This window comes from Silurus meridionalis, chromosome 13 (assembly GCF_014805685.1).
Source record: "Silurus meridionalis isolate SWU-2019-XX chromosome 13, ASM1480568v1, whole genome shotgun sequence".
NCBI classification, from domain to species: Eukaryota; Metazoa; Chordata; class Actinopteri; order Siluriformes; family Siluridae; genus Silurus; species Silurus meridionalis.
The window spans coordinates 26,418,488-26,442,776 of NC_060896.1; the positions used below are offsets into that span (position 1 = coordinate 26,418,488).

Here is a 24,289-nt window from a genome sequence, read left to right on the forward strand (position 1 = left end):
TTAAGATAAAAAAATGGCATTACATTTCCCTACACTGTACTCACTGTTTTATGATATACGCTTGTAATAAACGTTACAGAAATAAAGTATCATACACTACAATTTAGATTTGCAGAACAATTTACTACATGCTATAACTTTTCCTTGCATTATATATCTGAACACATCACTGAAATTCACACACACACACACACACACACACACACACACACACACACACACACACACACACACACTTACCAAGGCCCAGAGGAGCTGAAGGACACTTCCCCTGGCTGAAAGACTGAACCCATGAAGTAACAGTGACACTGAGATCTAAAGAAGAAGAATCCTATTTGACCTTCCAACATATACAAACTAACGAATGTGACAATTTGTGACAAACGTGTGTATTTCTGCTTACAGCGGCACACAGCGCTGACGTGCGTGATCGTAAAACATCTCATCCATGCAGCCGCATCCTTCAGCACAGTCTCCATCACACACTTCACCACTACTCACTGACTGGCATGTTCTTCCACATGACGTCGTGCACGGGTGGTACATCATTCCCCCTAGACATATCATGCCTACATAACACACACACACACACACACACACACACACACACACACACACACACACACACACACACACAAAGAAATTTGGATGCACCGAAGTTAACGTACATTCATACATTTTTGTTGAATAACTACACACACATGAATAAATGAATACTTTTGATTTACCAGTAACATAATTTAAAATAAATGATCATACATTTTATATACATTATTTTTGTCTGAATGTAAACGTTAGAAAGCATCATTCAGCCTTAATTGTCCAATTAACAGCAGCGCAGCAGTCATACTTAGTAATTAGTAATTAAGACATTGGATTTTTGCCACTCCTGGGCTCCTGAGCAAGACCCCTAACCCCATAGCTGCATTTATTGATGAGAAAAATATAATTCACTCTGGATAAGGGCACATGCTTAATGCTGTAAAAAAGGCTTTATTTTATTATCAGTGAGGAATTGTTTTTATTTTAAATTTATTGTTTGCAAAAAAAAAAGTCGATTTAGCTCGATGTAGATTTTCTTAAACAACCATATTAAGTGCTAATTAGAAAAGGTGCAGTTATAAACTAACCACATTCGGAGACATGTGCTCTGAAGTAGACGGTGATGTGGTGCTTAAAGCAGATGTAGGCGTAATGGGCGAGTGCAGTGCACATGCAGCCACTGCCACACCGACAGGCTTGATAGCGGCACTGCTGGTAGTATACACCAGGACTCACGTACGCGTGGCATGCCGCAAAAACCTCTCCGGTCAAAACGTCACACAGTGACGCATAGAATGCTGCAACACAACAAAGTCGGTTAGCTTTATTACAAAACACCAAGCAAAAAAAAAACATTTTAGGGTGTATTTGGACATTTATGCACTGGTGTTAAATCTCCTTAAACTATACAATATAGACAAAAGTATTGAGACACCTGACTTTTCCAGCCATGTGGTTCTTTCTAAAACTGAGAGAGCAAATCTGAAGTCACAAAATTGTGTAGGAGCTAGGAGATCCAAATCTGATCCAGCATGACAATGTCTCTGTGCACAAAGCAAACTCAGATGCACAAAGATATAGAACATCTTTTTACTGTAGCATGGGCCTGTATTTTATAAATGGGCTTGTACTTTGGAAAATCTGCTTTGAATAAACAAATGGGGGTCTTTAAAGTTGAATATTCCCTAATGGTTAATCCAGATGTTCATTAATGCAGATATTCTGCTTATTGTCCTAATTGTCTTCTTCATTTTTGCTTCACTTTACTTCAATTCTTTGACACAATAGAACAATAAATAAAATAAATAAAGTGCAGTTAATAGGACACATAGAAAACAGTATCTTGTCTAAATGCCTAATCTCTCTTGCTCATATATACATATATATGTGTGTGTGTGTGTGTGTGTGTGTGTGTGTGTGTGTGTGTGTGTGTGTGTGTGTGAGAGATATATATATATATATATATATATATATAGAGAGAGATTTGTATTATTTTGCTTTTATGAGATGTCTAAATGCAGTATATGAATAAATGTACACACCGTTTTGTTGGTTCATCTCACAGGGGTCGATTATGGGCACGTTAACAGGACTGATACACGCTGAAGACAGTTTCCATGCATTGGCATGAAGCTGCGGTGTCCCCTCTATCATACCAGCTGGAGAGCTAATTAGTACACAGCACAGATCATTTACTTACGGCAGCTTGCACACACACACACACACACACACACACACACACACACACACACACACACACACTTAAATAACCATCATTAAAATGAGTCTCATACAGGAAGTCATCTCGCAGGTTGCCGTTAAGCGTTCCACAGAGTCCGAGGGTGCCACCTTTCCATGTGCTGTCCAGCTGCAGGTAGATCCGACCACCTCGCCAGTCATAATGCAACTTCAGTCCAAAGGATGCTCGCAGGCCCACAAATACAGAAGTCAGCCTGCGTACAGCAACTACGTCTACATACAAAATACATATGCACATTCGATACCAGTCTTAACACCATAGCAAAATAATCTGCATTTACAGCTTTAAATCTAGTAGTAAACATAAAATAAACAAAATAGCAATAGGTGAAAATGGCACCATCTGAGGGAAGACGAGTAGAGTGATCCTACGTTCACTACAAAAGAAATGATCAAGAAAAAAGGGAAAAGTACCCCCAAACAACCAGAAGAGAATGATGTAATAAAAAATGTATGCAATACTAATCTTACCATCTGTGTAAGGAAGACTAACGACCATGCTGGCTCCAATAATGACCTTTCCTTCTCTGTTGAGAGTAACTTGCCTGCTCACGTCTTCATCCACCACGAGAGTCACCGAGTGACCACAGGAATCTTCCTGAGACTGACATGAAGATAATAAAACATAGAACACACATGGGCACGCATGACACACAACAATCTCACAAACAGAAATGAGATATACTGAACACAAAGTTAAAAAAATGTGTTTAAAACTGTAGATTGATGCAAAATAAAAGTGTAGCTACTATATGAGCCTGATGGATTTTTCCACAAACATAAAGGGACTGGACTGACTGACACACACATCAATGGTAATGGTCAGCTGCTAGAACTCCATGTTAACATGTAAAGTATTTATTTTCATATGGCGAGTCAAATCGAAATTGTATAAAACGTTTTTCAACAGGAATTAGTATCATATCAAAAGCTAAACATGGTGGATTCAAGAGACCCACACACACTCCCTCAGACTTACCTCTCCACATGCTGAATACTGCACAGTCACAGTAAACTTGGTGTTTCCACGGCTTTTCACGAGTACATATTGGCATTTGCCCGTATGCATGTAGATGCGCCCATCAAATGTGGTCACGTGTGTGTCACCCATTACTGTACACTCCGCTGGAATTTAAACAAGCGCACACACACACACACTCAAGTAAGCTATTTTGGACAATACATAACATTCAGAGATTAAATCAGAAGAGTAGGAAGACGCAAAAGAAAAACGTACAAGTGCAGTTGTTTTCAGTGCAGTTCCACACTCCTCCCATGCAGACACTGAAAATATGATGAGACAAAAACAGCCTTAAACAGTTTCTTCTGGATTAAATGCCATTACATCACAAATTCAAAGGATATAAAACAATCCTTGTACATCCACTTGTTTATATAAATGTAATAGCACAATATATCCCAAATCCATAATGTGAACATGGAAATGTGTGATATTAATCAATTCAATTGAATGCAATTCTACTGTTTGAACACTAGAGGTCACTAACTTTCATGTAAATCGTATAGGTTCTTTACCAGACAGTACAGCCCTGCTCCAGGACATGTCCCAAAGGATAAGCTGTTCCATGATATACACACGGACACTGAGACACCGCAATACACGTTCCGTTCTGTAGAATCATCCCTGGAAAATTAAAAATAAAATATACGTTTGTGAATAGATATCAGAATATTTATTTCCAGCAACATTACCGAGCACCAGGAACCAGTTCTCAGATTTTGCGAAGGTCGTACATTCTAAAAGGGTGATTTAACACTGGAACTATAATATAGGAGATGAATCTTATTTTACTCTAAAAATTATATACAAAGCACTCAGTCATTTATAATAGGTTCAGCCTAGAATATTTATATGTGTGTGTGTGCACTGTGTTCTGTTTAGGAAAAATCATACTGTAAAAGGGAAAACCGTGGAATAACATTTACCATCAGGGCAGTAGCATCCATCCAGGCAGTGCAGGTTGGTACCAAGACACTCTTTTTCAAAGGTGCAGGTGGGAGGACAGCAACTGATACAGTCTCTATGGACGAAGCTGTCTTCACAGCCATCCACTATTACACACAATATAACAATATTAAATATAACAAATGCTTGATTTTGCTAAAACTACAACACAGGAAAAACAGTCATAAAGCTTAGAAGCAACGGTTGCAAGTTAAATTTAGATGAGTGTTGAAAAAAGGTGTATATGAAAACCAAAATACAGACTATATACAGCTTGTACTGGATGAGCTAATTACACATCTGTTTTAATCCGTAATCCATTATTAATCCATAATCCATACTTTTTGATTCCATACAGAATGCTCTCTGGGCGTGTGTGACGATTTATAGTGATGTATTGGATTTATGAATATTTACTCATGATCTGATTGGTATCAGTCAACAACACACAGGTTCACAAGTCGAACAAAAAAGGCGAATATCAGCGCCGATATTGATACACGATGTAAAATCAATGCTTTCGTTGCTAACAGGTGAGAACAAATATAACGTCAATGAGAACTCTAATATTCAGATGTCTACAAACCTACAACTTGTGAGGTAGTGTTCGTTTATTAGGAAAGTCTATGGCATTATTAAAATTCCACAAATTAATTTCCCTGGAAGGATTGCCCTTCACTAATCTGTTTAATGTTTAATAAATGGAATGAGCTAGACTAACCGCATGAAGGGAAACTGTCTCTCCATTCTCGAACTGGATAACCAACATGGGAGCAGGCCCTGGTGTATTCGACCAGTGTCCGGCAAAATGTCTCTTCATCGTACGAGCTGGAAGAAAGATGCAGTTTTACATGGTCAAAATAGCAATACATCTGTTGTTTATGCATCTTCTACATGTCATTTAAAGAAAATACAATAAGTGAACCTTAAGAGGAAAATCCCTGCCATCTCACTCACAGCAGAGCTACTGCTAATATTCACTCTATCAATAGAAATATAATATTTACAGTTCATAAATTGTTGAATACATCACTTGATTTGAATTTTAGAGCCGTTATACACAGAACAATATGATTTCTAATCCAGATGCTCAACTGAACATTGGCAAAGCATGTTATTCTGCATCTAATTATACAGGTTATACTACCACAAGCATACATTCATTGACTTTACTTACACACAAAGATCTGAAACACAGCTGGCAACAAATGGATTGGGATCTATGTTATCATGGCAGGAGATGAAAGGAAAGAAGAGCAAAGCGCTGCATTTCTCGATGGCGTCCTGTGCGAGGGAAAGTAAACAAAACAGGTCCAAATAAATAATGGATAATACAGGAAAATAAACTTCAATAAACCGGAATTATGAAAATAAATCTATATGTAGTGACAATCTTATTTAGACGTTTAGAAATGTAAAAGAAATTTTTTGTTCCTATGATATATTCAATGATCTGGGATACTATGTGTTTATTTAACAATTTAATTATTTATTTTGGTTAATGAGCCACTTAAAGGATAAGCCATGAATTAAATATATACTAAATATATACTACAGTAAAATATAAATACTTATTAATGTTAATTAATTAATTAATGTATATAAAAGTATTCAGAAAATTAGCAACTCAGAATGTGATTTAATACTCTTATAGTGCCTGTTTTTTTTTGTCTCTGTGTGTGTGTGTGTGTGTGTGTGTGTGTGTGTGTGTGTGTGTGTGTGTGTGTGTGTGTGCACGTGTGTGTGTGTGTGTGTGTGTGTGTGTGTGTGTGTGTGTGTGTTCTTTTTTTTGTTTTTGCATGCATGCATGAAAAGCGTGAAAAGGTAGGAAAAGTCAGATTTCTTAATTCAAATAAATGTTCTCAAGGCTGTTGGCCTGAATGATTCCTCAGACTAATCCTATAGCTTGTGTGGTCTAAAATCTCTTCAGATCATCTCGGTCCCATTTACTGATTGATGATTCTGCCATATTTCACCTCTCATTAAATTTATATAGCGACATTACAAAGAAAGCAAGTAGCAGAAAATCCACATTACTACGACAACAAAAAAATATGGGCACTTTATTTACATTATTTCAATTTAGCTACTACCTTTTACGTAGCTTAAAAAAAGGAAAAATGCATGGACGCACCATCATATTTCTATCATGCACTTACATCCATTTCAGACTCAGATGAGCATGGTCCAGGAAAGTCATCTTCTACAGCAGTACACAGAGGCTCATGAGGAAGCTCCACCATCCAGCTGTTACCAAACTCAGCAACATCTTCAGAATTTATGCCTACAAATACAACACACAGCCTTAAGGATGTCCATTGGAATGAAAGAAACATCATATGTTCTTTTTATATAGAGGTTTATACGGTATCTCAATCTAGGGTATTGAGAACAAAAATATATGAATCATCTTACAATTATGTCAATTCCTGTTTAGCTTAAATACGCATTTAATCACAGATAATATATTTGGAAACCAATGAAAACTTCTTTGATTTGAACTTGACTTTTATCTTTATTAACCCGGTTACAAGAGCAGTAAACTCTGCCGCATTAGTAAACTCTAGCAGTTGCATGCAGAGCAGATAGAATAGATCTGAACTGGTCGCTGATAGATTTGATAAGTGTGTCTCAGCCTGTTTGTCTCACCGTAGCTACTGCTGAGATCATCTGATCCGTCATCATTGTAGTTTCCGCACAGGCCACAAGGCCGGCCTTTGTGCTCCTCTGTCATTTTGAGGTAGACGCCGGAGCTTCCATCCCAGGCCAGAGAGAAGCCAAACGTACTCTTCACCAGGATGTAGTCAGCAAGGCGCTCGATAAATACATTATGGACCGTCTGGGGTAAGGTCAGTCTACAGCAACAGAACAAGAAAAGCATAGCAAGAGATAAAAGGACATTGAGTCTCAACAGCATCAATGACCCTTAATGTATTGTCTTTTAGTTAGTGTGCATATTAATTTTATTTAAAATATGTCCAAATAAGCTCACCTTTGTTCACCCTTCAGCACCTGGTAGCCTCTAATGTGGATCTCCTCCTCGTTTGCAAAAAAAAGACTGAGAGAACGAGGGCAAGAGTACACTGAGCCACGACAGGAACGACAGTTGTGAACCTGCCATTCAGAGAAAGAGAGCGAGAAAGTCAGGAATAGGAAGGCAATCTGGGGACTGATAAAGAAGTAATCCATAAAGGAAAAAAAACAGCAAAGTATTCAGAATGATGTCATTTCTTTTTTGTAAAAATTTAACCATTTGTTCATTGTATACAAACAGTGCTTATCTAAATTCAATATACAGGAAGGGCTTAACTTTAAGGGCTTTTTCTCAAGATATAATGTCACCCAAAGTAAAAAGAGACTCTATAAGTTAAGTGCCTCTGTGGCTCAGTGGTCTGTAACTGAAAGGGGTGCTGTTAAAGTGTATATAACTCACCCACACGGTAAACCGGGGCACTGCTGAGTGACAGTCTTTGGCCAAGATATATGAACATGTTCCAGGGAAATAGTAGTACATTCCATCAAATGTTTCAAAATGGTGCTGACCCCATGAGCGACAAATTCCATCCCGGTCCTGCCCATGGTTGGGAACTAAAAAAAAATACATTTGTTTTATTTTATTTACTGCATATACTCTTATCTTATCTCTAGACAAAGTCAACAGTGCAATAAAGCATCTAACTCGGCTGAAACATGAAAGGAGGGAAATGAAATAGTAATAAACATTATCTGTAGTGATTATCCACATTTTTTTTTTCTGGTCCTTGTGACTGGTCCTGTATTGCTATTTGTATAATGCACATGAGATGCCTTTTACTGAGAATTGGCTTCCATTTAACCACTCTACCATACAGGCCTGATTGGTGGAGTGCTGCAGAGATGGTTGATCTTCTGGAAGGTTCGCCTCTCTCCACAGAGAAACACTGGAGCTCTTTCAGAATGAACATTGGGCCCTTGGTCACCTCCCTGGCTAAGGCCCTTCTCTCCGATTGCTCAGTTTGGCCGGGCAGCTCCGCTCTAGGAAGAGTCGTGGTGGTTCCAAACTTCTTTCATTTATAAATGATGGCCACTGTGCTCATTGGGACCTTCAATGCTGCAGAAATCCTTCCCCAGATCTGGGCCTAGATACAATCCTGTCTCTGAGGTCTACAGACAATTCCTTGGACTTCATGGCTTGGTTTGTGCTCTGATATGAACTGTTAACTGTGGGATCTCATATAGACAGGTGTCCAATCAACTGAATTTACCACAGGTGGACTCTAATCAAGTTGTAGGAACATCTTAAGGATGATCAGTGGAAAAACAGGATGTACCTGAGCTTAATTTTGAGTGTAATGGCAAAGGCTGTGAATACTTATGTACATGTGATACAATACATTTGCAAAGATTTTAAACAAACTTCTTCCATGTTGTTATTATGGAGTGTTTGTAGAATTTTGAGAAAAATAATGTATATAAACCATTTTGGAATAAGAAAAAATGAAGTGCTCTGAATACTTTCCCGATGCACTGTATATCATGACTGTCTGTATGTAAGTACTATTTGTAGTACCTCTAAGTACCCCTAGGAGTTCATATACCCCTTTTGAGAATAAAGTTTTTTTTTTCAAGTAGGACAACATGCAAACAAATCAACACAAATATTTTCACACTTGCACTCTTTCATGCTGTATTTATTGATCGCTGATGCCTAAAGTCGGTCCTAAAGAGACTTCCTGCATCAGTCTCATGGTTTTTGTTGTGACCTGTTATTGCCCTGGACACACCTGGGTGCTTTATGGTAGGTCTATACCTGGTTAATTTAACATATGTACAGAGGCTCTTTGTCAGTAGCACTTTGCTCCAAGCACATTTGTAACCCAATGCCAGCAAATTCACAGAGGAAATGAAGCATACTTGCTGGCCACAGATAAAAGTACACTGTGCATTACATTCGATTAAGTCATTTATACTGACCTTACCGTTTTACAATTCTGATTCGTTTTAAGATAACCGTGTACAGTAAAGTGAGTGCTTTAGATTTCATTCATAGTGAAAGATGATACTGCGTTAAAAAACTGATAAACAAGTTTATCATTTAAGTTCATCAAAAATATTATTTTAGTTGCTGGTTGATTTACTTTACAGACAATTTCATTCTAGGCTCAGCCTACAGAGGAAGCTTGAGATTTAAGGTTCTGCTGCACCTTTGTTAATTTCTAAGAATAATACTTTACCTAATAAATGTCCAAAATAATTGTTTTGAAAACTGGGACAACTGTTTAATGCACACTGGCTAGCTCAGAGCAGGCATTCAGAAATTGTTACACAATTTTATTATTTACAGGCTCAACATTTCTTAATTCATAATAATTCAGTGTTTTGCCTTGATGACAATTACAACTTTAACAATTTGTTTCTCACATCAGCTACAGCAGGTAACAATTCTGCTCATTACCCTAGCATGATTTCAAACACTTTTTATTATTATCATTTCGTTTTTTCTCATTTCTATAATTTAGATATCGACAGAATTTTACTAGTTACTGTACTATATTTTCTTGCTTTTGAATGATAGAATGTCTCAAACATCAGTTTTAGTGATTGCATCCTACATTTTATTTTAAAAGACAGAAACTTTTAAATACTTTTACATTTTGAAGCCACGTTTGGAATAGCCACACAGTGAAACACGCGGTTGAAAACCATAATATTTACTGAATTTTAACTAAATTCGTTTGTACGGCATTTGCAAATATGCTCAAAATAAGATAAAAAACTACAGCTTCCCTACACAAAGATTGTATAATTGTAGAATATACAGATGCATAACTATAGAGTTGAAAAGTTTGCATATCTTCGGTGCAAAATAAAATACAATCATTAAATTATACTGATGAGACATTTGTGTGTATGTAATGCATTAGGAAAAAAAACCTGTAATATATAATTTAATCTCTTCTGCTTCTGTATCTGTCTGCAACCTTTAACCTCAGTACCCTCAGAAAGAGCAGCTGATTGGAGTACTGTAAGTTTCTAATTTTGGAAAAACAAGATTTCCTAATAGTTTTTGAGAACCTGAATAATCATCCTATTGGAGTCCAGAGAGAAGCTGCAGAGAAATAATATCTTATATATTCTTTAGTAACATACAGTATGTGTACAAATAATGGGTTAAATACCATCACACAATATTCCAGCTTTCAAACACTTGTCACAATGCCTAGGTTCTACAAGGCAGGAAGTTGTCTAGATAGCCTGTATTTTGCAGTATGTGTGTTCCTAAGATAAAGTCTTTCCCATTTGAAGGGCAGCATAAGGACAGCTGTCTAAGGTTCCGCATTTGGCTAACATATCTAAAGGTAAAAACAAGGGCTGAAAACTTAACTCATAAATATACTTATAAAACCTGTTTTTTTTTTTACTGAGCAAATGAACATTGTTGCTGCTTTTAAATCTTTTTGAGATGAATATAAGCTTTCAGAGAATAACACTAATGTGCAATGGCAATAAAAATCAATAAACAGTGAATGATAACTTGAAATTTCCTTTTGCCAAGATTTGAAAGAATGATACTCTATGATAATGAATAGTGTAAAACAGAGTGCTGCGGTTGATAGGGAGGATAAAGTATATAAAATGAGAGAATAAGAAAAAAGATTTAATTACTAGAGGTCAATACTGCCAAACTGGATGTTTTTTAAGCCTAGGACTTTAAAGAGATGCATCATAGGTAATCTATGATTAGTTTACAATGGCAGTGAAGGCATTTTAGAAGCTACACCAATACCATGGGTACTATCAGGGGTATAAATAAACTATACTAAATAATATTTCTGTTTGGATTCTAAAACTGCTATTTTTCTCTAAAAAACTTTAACATCTGGAATTTCTGCAAATACTGAATTTCTGTGAATCAACAATTTTCTATTAATATGCAAAGGTCCCAAAATTCTTTACTTCCAGGTTTCTAAAAGAAGGTTTCTCAATAAAGCAATACTTTTAACATGATTCTTAAGAGCCTGAGCTGGTTTGTTATCTTTAACGTGTTTGATGGTGTATGTGTTTGGTGTGTGTGTTACTCACTGATCTGACAGCGGTCCCCCAGAGCCTGGAACTGTGCACAGTCACACTGACCCCCGTCCTGACACCAGCCTCCATTAAGACACCCGCAATACTCTACAAACACCAACCACAAACACACATTAACATACACTTAATAAACATATTACAGCAAAACTATTGTACTATTATAGTCTTAAACTCCTCTGGAGTTACGATTTATTAGAGGTTTACTATTCCTATCATATGACTGAATATTTATTTAACACCGCTTTAAATATGCCGACTTATAGGTTAAAATATGTTTATATAAAGGCGTCTCTCTTATTTACTCCACCGCATTAAAAAATAAGTTCACAGAGCATTGTTGTTGCAGATTTATTTGATCTATATATCTTCCTATAAACCAGTTTTGACATCGATATTCCCTCTAATTCAATACAATTTTATTTATATCGCACTTTTAACAATGGCCAATGTTAAAAAAAAAAAAACAGATTTCCAAAAATATGGATTTGGATCCCTAACAAGCTTAAAGGTGAGAGTAAATTGGAAGAACTGCCAGGGACATCCAGGGAACGCAGATCAGTGGGATTAGGATTTAATATTCTTGCACAGCTGTTTACTGCAAACTCAAGCCATGTGTGCTGGAAGGAACTTTGTAATCACAAAATATTAGCATATCATATATGCAGTTATTAATTTCCACCATAAATCATTTATTTCCAAGTTATTAACTAAATAATGAAATTTTTTTTTGGCCTCTGCAATCATGAGATCATCCACAGACATACTGAGCCATGTTCAGGATCAGTGACTGAATTCAGCGACTGAATAAACTCAATTTAACTGTGTTCTCTTGAGCGATGATATACCGATGATACTCTTAATCCCTATTTAAACTGGATTAGTTCTCGGAAGTTACATGTTGGTAAAGAATTAATCGTATATTGTAATAATTTTTGCGCTCTCTATGTAAAGTCACTCTTTTCGGGACCTTTGGGTATGTTTTTAACACCACATGGAAGGACGAATTGAACTGAACGTCTAGTTTGGGTACGTTTGCACTCAACAAAATGTGACTAAAATACAGTCTAAAAGAATTTGTGTTACCTGAGGATGCATCTCGAGACGTATAATTATGCAGGACGCTTCGATGGAGAGCTGAATCAGACAGCACTGCACTGACGGCCTGCGAATGGAAATGACGTATAAGCATGGACACATTTCTTCTTGTTTTCGAGCTGAACGGATGTCACGGGGTCATGTCGGATTTCTGAGTGCGGAGTCAGATTAGTAAGACGGAGTCAGAGTTTCCTTAAAATGGTGTGACGGCTACAGACGTTTGGGAGTTGGACTCTTAGTGCTATTGCATTTGTGCTAAGTTTACAAAGACAGCTTTGTGAACATGCAGAATAGCTCAGGACTTTGTATGTGTGTGTGTGTGTGTGTTTGTGAGTGTGTGGTTGCTCCACTCTCTCCCTAGACATTTTCTCTTAGGTGTACTCACCTCCTCACGGAAGAGATCTCGTTTCTGGCGCAGTGCATTAACTCTCCTTTTAGGAACAGTACAAAGAGAGCAGTATTAAAAGCACAGTGACGGTGGGAGCGCACCATTAGATCTACTTAAGATGCCACACAGAAACGTTAATGAAGGAGCACGGTGAAGATGCTGGAGAAAGTCGCATTTCAAAGCCTCGTGTTATCACTGACACTGACATTACCTGGTCGATCTGCAAACTTTATAACAAGGGCCAATTCGACTGTGATGCACTTTATGATAGGGGCCAATTTAACCGTCAAACCCACCTCTCTTACACACACACACACACACACACACACACACACACACACACACACTTACAACTTCATTCCCATAAACAGTTACATAAAAAGCTAAAGAAATGATCAATTAATCAATTACATTGAATGTAAGGAACATTTTAGAGGCATAAATTAATTAATGAGTCTTTTTTCTAGAACTTTCTTTCCCCTTTCCGCATTCCTCATTTCCTCATCTACCCTCTGCACAGTCTGGGTTCAGTAATGCTGCAAAAATAACTTAATTTCTAAATATTAATTACAATATGAAGGTTCTAAATGAAAGTATTATATATAAAAGACATTTTTATTTACTCACCTATTCAAGTTATTTTCTGTTTTTGACACCTGGCAAAAGAATCCTATGAAACAGAAATGAAGTTCAACACCATTATAATCAAACTAACCAGGAAAAAAAAGTTGATAAATATAAATAGCAGTTTAAAGTATTATATTTAGGAAACAATGAACAAGTTAGAAATATATTTAATAGCTGTAATATCTTTAATTGAAATTGTTGTGTGCTAATTGTGATTTTTATTAAGTGCGTCTATGCTAATAGGCTCATTAACACTATATAATTAAATGCGTCCTACCAGGAGATACAACCAGTCTGAGGAAAACAAGCGTCCAGAGAGAAAACAGCTTTACTTTCCGCTGTTCGTTCATCTCAGGGCAGCGTCCGGATGAAAACAAGTTAAAATTATAAAGCCATTCTTCTTTTCTTATTTCTTTTCTCGGTCGGGTTTTTAATGCGAAAGCCGCGGTGCGCTGTGTGGGAGCAGGCAGGAGAAATCCCCCGAGGAGTGTGAATCAGGGTCACGCGCTGGGATGAGTTTTTATCCTCAGAGGCTCGCGGCCAATTCCCATCTTCATCTAGAGTGGAGCTGCTCAATCTGCCTGAGTGCAGGAACAGCGTCCATCACAAGAACCTCAATCAGCTTCTCATGGGTGGAGTCTCTACCTGAGTGAGGTATGGTGTCTATTATAATAATGTCAATCACCTTCTCATGGGTGGAGTCTCTACCTGAGTGCAGAAATAGCTTCCATCATAATAACCTTAATCATAACCTCAATCACCTTCTCATGGGTGGAGTCTCTACCTGAGTGCAGAAACAGCTTCATTATAACCTCATAATAACCCCAATCACCTTCTCATGGGTGGTGTCTCTACCTGAGTGCAGAAACAGCTCCATAATAATAACCTTAATCATAATCTCAATCATCTTCTCATGGGTGGAGTCTTTACCTGAATGCAGGAACAGCTTCATAATAACCTCATAATAACTCCAATCACCTTCTCATGGGTGGAGTCTTTACCTGAATGCAGGAACAGCTTCATAATAACCTCATAATAACTCCAATCACCTTCTCATGGGTGAAGTCTCTACCTGAGAGCAGAAACAGCTTCCATCATAATAACCTCATTCACCTTATTATGGGTTGAGTATCTACCTGAGTGAGGTATGGTGTCTTTTATGATAATGTCAATTACCTCCTCATGGGTGGAGTCTCTACCTGAGTGCAGAAACAGTTTCGTAATAACCTCATAATAACCCCAATCACCTTCTCATGGGTGGAGTGTCTTTCTACAAACTGCTACCGGTACTATTATAGAAAGCTATTATTAATAATTGAATGTAGCATTTAAAAAAGAAGAGATCAATGAAAACAAAAATTAAGAAAAGAACAGAATAATGTATATAATTTATTTGTTTTGAAAAATATCAGTATATGTTTAGAATTCTATTCTATTTACATTAACATTTGTAAATTATTTTGTTATAATTATGGTATAATTTAATGGATAAATACGCGCTGTTTTTGCTATTACCATTTCTATTAAATTTAAACAAAGACTATGAAGACTGGAGTCAGACTCAGTATAGTTTGTAACATCTTTACACAATTGTGTGGAAAACGTGTGCTTCAAATTAACAATAAAAAAAACTCTTACACAATTACAAATACAACAGGCAGACACCATTATAAAGTATTTACAGTATGTATCAGATCATTTACGAAGTGATAAAAGGAAAAACGACACTAATAAATTATTTATAAATTTATATTTATTATATTTATACCTATAAATAAAGTATTTAGCAAATCAGTTCAGGTTGTTAATCAAGTAATGTTGGGTATAATCCTTTTTAAACACACCATATTTAATTTGTTTAGAAATACAGTGGGTTTACATGGACTTTGACCCAAGATATTCTGTTATTAAAATGGGACCAGCTTTGAGTAGATACAGGTTTAGGGTTAGGATCACTTTCACAAAACTGACAAGAGCTTTCCTCAAAACCAAATTAGGATCTAAGGAATTCTTTAAATGGATTCATATATATATATATATATATATATATATATATATATATATATATATATATATATATATATATATATATATATATATATATAAATACTTTTGTGTATTAAATATAAATATAGTGTGTTTATATATATATATATATATATATATAAAAGTTTAAATTTAAAGTAATTATATATATATATATATATATATATATATATATATATATATATATATATATATATATATACATATATATAATTACTTTAAATTTAAACTTTTTACTTTGAGGAAAATTGAAAACGAGCAGTAACTCATTCTTATCACTTTCTTTTTATTCAAGTTCATTTAAATCAAAATCTTTAAAAAATATAATGATTTCTAAGTAGATTTGGCTGAAGACTATCAGTAAAAATGCTTCTTATTTACACGCTGTCACATTTTTGATCTCTTAATAGAATAAGTTCTCAAACACAGTGATATATTTATATTTTTAGGATGACAAACAAATCTTTTAAAATGTCACCATGGATGTCCATCACATACAATAGAGCAAAAAATATTATTTTTAAATCAGTTTTCATGAAATAAAGACGTATTACTGTGTTCAGACTGCTCTTTTTTTTTTTTTTTTTATGTAAAAAAATAAAAATAAAAAAATAAAAAAACAGGCTTCAAATGAACAGATATAAGAAAGAAAGAAAGAAAGAAAGAAAGAAAGAAAGAAAGAAAGAAAGAAAGAAAGAAGGTCCAATTACACTATTATAAATATAGCAGGCAGACATGATTATAAAGTAAAGTATATATATTATATAGAAGTGGTCAAACTAAAATTAAACTGAGAAGGTATTTAAAATAAATGAATAAAATTACACTGATAATGAAAAAAAAGTAAATAAATCTACAGAAATGGAGCTAAATGACAGTGATGTGCTGAACTATGACGTTGTCTAGACTGTGACGTATTCAAGGCGCGACTCTGGCGGTCCACTCATTTCGACGTTACCTGGAGAAAATGGCGGCGTGTTTTCTGCTAAGACGTGTTTCTGCAAACTTAACTAATTCCCTGCCCCGGGCTTTGCATCCAAATGCTTTCTCTCCTGCGCGACTTTGTGCGAGGACATGTTTCAGACGAGATCTGTCACTGACTCCGCGCTTTTGTACAGGTATTCGATCATCTTATATGGAGGTGTTGATCGGAGCCGATAGGAGGTTGTGCTGAGAAACTTTCAGGACACATGACACACTTTGGCCTTGTGCTGAAAGATCTGGTGAAGTGAAATCATAAACACAAACAGCTGAATCGGTCAGAGCTGCTGGATCTCTGCTGGGTTTAGCGTCTTTTAGCAATATTTTGTATAACCTTGAGACATGAGATGCAGGTCAGAAAGATATAACTAGCCGGCAAGTCTGTCCGTCTATCTATCAGTCTGTCTGTCTGTCTGTCTCTCTATCTGTCTGTCCGTCTATCTGTCTGTCCGTCTATCTGTCTGTCCGTCTATTGATCTGTTTATCTGTCTGTCGGTCTATCTGTCTGTCTATCTATTGTTCTGTCTGTCTATCTCTCTATCTGTCTGTCTATCTATTGATCTGTTTATCTATCTGGCTAGCTGTCTGTCTGTCTATCTAGCTGGTTGTCTGTCTGCATATCTCTCTATCTGGGTCTGTCCGTCTATCTGTCTGTCTGTCTGTCTGTCTGTCTAACTGCCTGTCTGTCTGTCTGTTCAACTGCCTGTCTGTTTATCTATCTGTCTGTCTGTCTGTCTGTCTAACTGCCTATCTATCTATCTATCTATCTATCTATCTATCTATCTATCTATCTATCTATCTATCTAATCTCTATCTGCCTGTTTCCTGTCTATCTGCCTGCCTGTGTTATATATCTCTGTGTGTTTGTTTATATATCCATGTCTATCTGATAGATATACTGTATATACATACACTAATGGACAAAGTGGGGGGAAAAAAATCTTAGAAAGGTTCCTCTCATGGTTGCTTTCTCATAAAATCTCTGGGTTTTCTTTGCCACTATCACCACTGCTGTGCTCTTTAGGGATAAACTTCTAGCGACGCATTTATGCATTCAAAATTTATATTCATTATCTATTTGTTTCTCTAAATCAGGACAGCTTTAGGACAATTGAAGGTGTCATTGAAGGCGTTTGAGTTTGTCTTTTCCATTAAATCTCTTTGATTGTCAGTATTTCTCATTTTATTGTTATGAACTGGTGGGAAGAAAGATGTTACTCAAAGCCCCCGAAATATCATTGCATAGCCCATTAGTTTGTGTTTTGTGAAATGCAGAAATCATTCAACTGTGACACGTCAACCTTAACACACCATAATCTTTATTTCACTGAAGGGAAATTAAAATGCTTTAACATGTCACGTTTATTAGAGAGGTGTGTGACAACCCTGTGTATCCCGTGTAATATTCTTAGCTCTGGCAACACTGAGAATGCACCTTGTACAAGTCTCCCAACACGGATATTTGGAAAAAGTTTGAATCTCTTTAGTCACACCATGTCCATTTTTTGTGTCTCAATCCACAGCACTGAGGTTCACAAATAAGCATGAGTGGGTGCGAGTGGAAAATGGCACAGGCACTGTAGGCATCAGTAACTTTGCTCAGGTGAGTAGAATCAACTCACGTGTCCGTAATGATAAATTCATGCATGTGCTCTATATGCTGTTCTGACTTCTGTTTTTTATCCAGGAAGCTTTGGGTGATGTGGTCTACTGTGGGCTCCCTGATGTTGGCACAAAACTCTCACAGTCAGGTAAGAATCAGTAGCGAGTGTTTTATACACGTGTGTGTGTGTGTGTGTGTGTGTGTGTGTGTGTGTGTGTGTGTGTGTGTGTATATATTTATTAATCCATGCATCCAATCCATTGCAGAAGAGTTTGGTGCTCTGGAAAGTGTGAAGGCAGTGAGCGATCTGTACTCTCCTTTAACAGGAGAGGTGACTGAGATTAACCACGCTCTTGCTGACAATCCCGGACTGGTTAATAAGTCCTGCTACCAAGATGGTGAGCTTGATCATTTCAGATTTATAATTTTTTTCACAAATAAGGCGTAACACCACATTAAAAAGGTAGTTGCGGACCATAGTTAAGTTTTTAAACTATTGATCAGAAGGGTGTAAGTTCAAGCCCCAGCAATGGCAAGTTCCCAATGACCATTGATCCTCAATGTTCCAGAGACATTATATCAGCTTCTTAACAAAATTGGAACTTCAAAGAACAGCGACATTCACTCTTCTTGTACAGCACATATAATAACGTATCATACGTTTCATACATTTTCATACATATCGAAACAGTTCGAGCCAGTAGGACCCAGCGTGTGTATATACACCACTCAGGCATAACATTAAGACCTGACAAAATAGTCCCACGTGCATCAATGAGCATCGCCCACCTGTGACCCTGTCACCCGTTTACCACTGTTCCTTCCTTGAAGAAATTTGGATAGATTCTGACCACTGCAGACCAGGAACATCCCAAAAGAGCTGCAGTTTTGGAGATGCTCTGACCCAGACGTCTAGACGTCACAATACCTGTCAAAAAGCAATGATAACTTGAACCAGGGAACCTCTGAGAGCTGTATTCAATTATTATTCTTTTAATTGTGTTTAATTAAGTCTTCCAGATTTTTAAAGCAACACTCACAGCATAGGCTTTCTCATTTCAGACTATGAAAAATTGATAAGTAACCTAATTGGACTTGCAGTGTTTTAAGAGGGGTGGAGCCTAAATAACTCTAAAACCCTAAGCATGACGATAAAATCATCAGAAAGCTTCAGATGCTTTCCAGGAGACTGTGAATGTGTTACTGTGCTTCATTAATCAGTGTTGTTGGTTTTTTTTTTTTCCCCCTCAGGTTGGCTGATAAAAATGACAATATCAATCCCAAAAGAACTGGACAGTTTAATGGATGAAGCAGCGTATGAGAGATACATCAAATCCATAGAGGACTAGTAATGATCCAAAAACCACCTCACATGCATGGATTCGACACGTTCACATTCCCCTGTGGGAGAAAAGAAAAGACAATACATTCGACTGTGAACTGCCTAATTCTTTAGTACTGATTCTGTCTAATTAAAGCCCACTGCTTTAGTTCAGCTATAGAGGAATATTTCTGGCAATAAAGGCACTAAAAGAACTCGCTGTATGATCCAGTGGTGACGAATTATTCAGTGAACTCTTACTGCATTCCAGGTTGAAGTTAATAAGATGATTATGGTCCAGACTGTGTATGGGATGTCTGACACACAATCTGCATGCTGACTTAATATTTTTATGGTTTTGTTGAGCAGTTTATGATCTGAACCTTCATGTTTTTGTGTCGAGTCAGCAGCTGGTAGGGGAAGATTACTAACTCTTATTAAAACACTACTGATTTTCTGAATCTTGTGTCTGATTTATTTTTCTGCAAAATTCTAACGCAATTGTGACTCAAATACCCCCCCGAAGCGAGCGTTTACTAATAGTGTATAGTCAATATATGTGCACATTATAGCCGAAAGTATTGGGACACCCGCCTTTTCCAGCCGTATGTGCTTCATCCTCGAACTGTTACAGCAAAATTGGAGGCACACGATCGTGTAGGACGTCTTTGGATGCGGTGGAATTGAATTTTACTTTAGTTAGGAGACCCAAACCTGTTCCGGCATGACTCGGAACCTTAACACACCATAATCATAAGAATGTGGAAGATCTCCTGCTATAGAGCTCTAAACGCCTTTTTGAACACCTTTAGGATGAATGTGAATGCTGACTGCACCCCAGATCTCCTCACCTTCTTACCTACAGCAGTACCTGATTTTACTAACACCCTTGTAGCTGGATGAATCTCACACAAATCTCTACAAGCACACTCCAACATCTAGTGAAACATCTTCCCAGAAGAGTGGAAGTTATAACAGGGGGGGAGGGGACTAAAAATGGAATGGTGAGTCAGGTGTCCACAAACTTTTGCCCATATAGTATATATTCCTGACTACAGTTTAGTTATAAAAACTAAAGATTGTATTGTCTGATCAGAAGTATGTGGGTTGGTGTATTTAAAGAAAGCAGCCAAGTCTGATACGACTGCAGTGGTCACATCACATCTGGTTTAATATAATATGAGCTTTACTACTCTCTTGTTAGCTCCTGTTACAGTGGGACAAGTGGTTTATTACCCATTTATACTAAATTATTAAACCATAATAAATCGCAATTAGCCATTCTATGTTCATTCTTATCTTTTAACCTTAAAAAAAGATGAAACATTATATTAAACAAAGCAGGAAAATGCTTAAAAAAAAAACTCGTACTGTAAGTAGATAACACAGTGATTGTAATATCTGCATTTTCACGTCCTTTGATTGGATGGTCAGTGAGGGCACTATTCAGATCTCACAAACCGTATCTGTAGCAAACTGCACAAGCTCGAATATATTTGTGACGGCTTTAATCTCATTCAATCAAACTGATTTGGTCGCAGATACACTTACGAGCACATTTACAAGACGGACTTTTCAAGAAAAGATGGACATCATGAGCAAAATATTTTGCACAAATAAAATCCATTTCAAATCGACAGGAAAACTGTAATGCACGGGGAAAAAATGCATAAAGAACCAGAGGAAAGCCTGAAATGATTTGATGGGGTTCATATCGATGCTTCTGCAGTGCAGTTGTGGCTACAGTGAAAGGAGACGTGTTAAATTGCGTTTATTGGGTTTCTTGCTTTAGTAACGACATTCATTCTCGCTGCATGAGATTCTTGTCTGTGATGCAGTGCTCTGTTAGACTGCGTCTCTCTATAATATTGATGGTTTCTGCAGCCTTGGCATCTTATTAAAGATACGCCTTGGCAGCGTATTAAAAGGTGGACTGATTCGGGTAGAACACCAATGGAAGCCTAGGTGTTCAATGCACAGGTTGCCACTAATAGAGTTGCTATAATATTGCTGTAATATTTAAACGCTGTCCTGTGAATGTAAAAAAAACTCATTTTGACGTGATTTGATAGACCTTTTGTTGTTATAGTTTAGGTGAAAAATGTGTGCAGTTCATAATAAAATCAGAAATATGTGATTTTTTTTTTTATCTACTAGAAATGTAAACCCATAATTGAGTGTATATGGTGTTTAAAATGCATACAGTACATTTACGGCGTTTGGAAGAAACTCTTATCAAGAGCAACTCACAATTGAGCAGTGAGGGTCTCGTTTAAGGGCCCAGTAGTGGCAGCTTAGTGGTGCTGGGATTTGAACTTGTGACCTTCCAATTCAGAATCCAATGCCTTAACCACTGAGCTACATACACATAGAGAGTAGGCCATAATCTAGGCCAGTAGGTGGCGCTTATATAAATTTGACAGTAAAGTAATATTTTTATTGCTAAAATGCCATAATCATAAGCAGGATGATGATAATATTATAAAATAACTGGGCAGCTTTTTCCTTTGTGGCACAAGTAGGATGACGTTCAAATAATAAAGGCAGAGAGAGAAATGTTAAGAGGTTTCACTTTCCTGTCAAACCCACAGTCTTTTTCTTTCATGTGTATTGACTTACAAGGGGAATCAAGTTTCCTTAAAGAGGAACAAATAGGTGGAAAATGAAAATTGAACAGGGAGCCTATACCTGAGGGAGGAGTAATCAATAATGTTTAGACAGCAGAACAAGACTTACAGGCAGCAGATCAATACAGGAGAAACGCCCCCTCTCTCTTTCTCTCGCTCTCTCTTTGTGTGTGTGTGTGTGTGTGTGTGTGTGTGTGTGTGTGTGTGTGTGTGTGTGTGTGTGTCTGTTCTACTGACCTTATAGGATCTGATCAGGTCTTTATTTAAAGCTCGCTCTCTAGTGAGGTGAGTGTGCAGTAATTACGAATAGAGAGAAAGAGAGAGACTGTGTGTGTGTGTGTGTGTGTGTGTGTGTGTGTGTGTGTGTGTGTGTGTGTGTGTGTGAGGGAGAAAAGAGCTTTAGTAAAACGAACCCTGTTGTCATATATACGCTGAAATGAATGTGATATGATTAGATTTTAGATCAGATTTTTGCTCGGTTGAATCACTTATACAAGGATTAAGAAAAAGAAATATTGAAAAAACGCAGAAAGATGTAATATAATATAAATAATAGATAGTATATCAGTGTACTGCATAGCAGGATGATACATAGTTTGGAGGCTAAAGCATGAAAAATGAAAACAGAGCAGGATGAACAATAAAACTGGTGGAATTTTAAATGAAATGGGAAAATCAATGGAAATATCATGACCTTATGGCCTTTAATCAGGCTCTAGCGGAGGAGAAAAACAAACAGATACAGCTTCATTAAGGCTTTATGTATGCATCTGGATCTTCAATGTGAACTGAGGCCTTCAAATCTCCAAGCGATTCCTGTAGAAATGGATTATATTGTAGCCACTGCATACAACCAAATCCGTTATCCGAGCGCACTGAGACAAACGAGACACGTTTGAGAGAAGGACAGTGAGATGGCCTGACATGAGAACCAAAGAAGAACAGAGGATGAACTGTGAGCAAAAAAACCTAGCAATTACTGCTCAGAAGAAGGTGTTGCCATGGAAATAATGAGGACGGTTTGAATTGGACGCAGCGGGTGACCTCCACTTTTGCTGATTGTTCATTTAAAGGGACATAGAAAGGGACACAGTTTATCAACAGCTGTTTGATTCATCACTGTCTCTGCACGTTTTCTCCTCACAGAGCAGAGGACATCTTCAGCTCTCGAACAATCACACGCACACACACACACACACACACACACACACACACACACACACACACACACACACACACACACACACACACACACACACACACACACACACACAGACATACAAAACACACAGGCTTTACCAGTGACAAGAACACAGTGTGTCTCATTTTCAAGATTTCATCAGCTCATCTATGCTTCTGTGCTATAAACCCGAATCTCTTCATCTACTGCTCTTTCTCCCCCCGTCTTTCTCGCTCTCTCTCTTTCTGAATTCATGTCTCCGTCTCATTAACGCAGAGCTCAGACGTGCTGTAGCAGGTGACAGGGAGAACTAATCACTCTGCAGATTAAAAATAAATGAAGAGAAACGTGTTTTAGAAAAACGGCAGAGCACAGATCATAAATCATCCAGGCTGAAGCAAGATCCCTCCCAACTGTCCACACATCTCACACACACACACACACACACACACACACACACACACACACACACATCACCACACATCACACACACCACAGACAAATTACATTACAGAAATCACATTACTGCAGCCTTTCGGGGAGGACGAGTGAAGGGGAAAGAGGGAGAGAAAGGAGACGAAGCAACACCGAGATGAGACATGGCCTGAAAATGACACACAGTAAAAACACGCTAAAAGAATCACCATACTCCATTGGATTTAAAATATTAAAGCTATCAAGCTTGTCCATCATCCCCAAATTAGTCATCATGCATAATTTGATCATTTTTATCCATATTTTGTATAATATCATTTATACATTCATCAACATTTTGTGATTTTCTCATACAATAATAATATTATGAATATTTTACATTCACGTGTAGTGAGCGATTAGGGTTCTTATTTCTTTAAAAATCAGACTATGATTAATGATTCATAAATCAAACTATATATGATAATTTGATGCTCAATGTGTTGAGATTGATTAAAATCCCCCCTTTTTTGTGTGTCTTTAAACATCTATGTGATTTAAACCATCTATCATCTGTAAACATTTTTATATTTATTATTTATTCTGTTTAAATGTTTTTCTATTAATATTAACTGATAGAAATACAACAGGCATTTTACATTTTCTTAAATT

The 24,289-nt window shown here is 37.0% G+C and overlaps 2 protein-coding genes across 3 annotated transcripts in view; one reads left to right on the top strand and one right to left on the bottom strand.

The window, feature by feature from the left end:
* otogl (otogelin-like) overlaps nt 1-14,053 on the bottom strand; it is a 39,211-nt gene extending 25,158 nt beyond the window's left edge. For both annotated transcript variants that reach the window (XM_046863813.1, XM_046863812.1), the window contains exons 1-21: nt 13,723-14,053; nt 13,446-13,488; nt 12,816-12,861; nt 12,419-12,497; nt 11,330-11,422; nt 7,701-7,855; nt 7,260-7,381; nt 6,917-7,122; nt 6,427-6,551; nt 5,445-5,551; nt 4,989-5,095; nt 4,249-4,374; nt 3,838-3,946; nt 3,539-3,585; nt 3,281-3,426; nt 2,773-2,905; nt 2,337-2,514; nt 2,085-2,209; nt 1,131-1,340; nt 404-569; nt 241-315 (exon numbers count right to left, since the gene is read on the bottom strand). In XM_046863813.1, coding sequence (XP_046719769.1) covers nt 241-315; nt 404-569; nt 1,131-1,340; nt 2,085-2,209; nt 2,337-2,514; nt 2,773-2,905; nt 3,281-3,426; nt 3,539-3,585; nt 3,838-3,946; nt 4,249-4,374; nt 4,989-5,095; nt 5,445-5,551; nt 6,427-6,551; nt 6,917-7,122; nt 7,260-7,381; nt 7,701-7,855; nt 11,330-11,422; nt 12,419-12,497; nt 12,816-12,861; nt 13,446-13,488; nt 13,723-13,795 — 2,471 coding nt within the window. In that variant the 5' untranslated portion in view covers nt 13,796-14,053. The remainder of the gene's footprint in view (nt 1-240; nt 316-403; nt 570-1,130; nt 1,341-2,084; nt 2,210-2,336; nt 2,515-2,772; nt 2,906-3,280; nt 3,427-3,538; nt 3,586-3,837; nt 3,947-4,248; nt 4,375-4,988; nt 5,096-5,444; nt 5,552-6,426; nt 6,552-6,916; nt 7,123-7,259; nt 7,382-7,700; nt 7,856-11,329; nt 11,423-12,418; nt 12,498-12,815; nt 12,862-13,445; nt 13,489-13,722) is intronic.
* Nucleotides 14,054-16,417: 2,364 nt separating this feature from the next.
* On the top strand, nt 16,418-19,857 carry gcsha (glycine cleavage system protein H (aminomethyl carrier), a). Its single transcript, XM_046864575.1, has 5 exons — nt 16,418-16,609; nt 17,996-18,075; nt 18,160-18,223; nt 18,342-18,473; nt 19,327-19,857. Exons 1-5 carry the CDS (start codon nt 16,459-16,461, stop codon nt 19,422-19,424), a joined length of 525 nt encoding a protein of 174 aa, XP_046720531.1. The 5' UTR covers nt 16,418-16,458; the 3' UTR covers nt 19,425-19,857.
* The last annotated feature ends 4,432 nt before the right edge of the window (nt 19,858-24,289 follow it).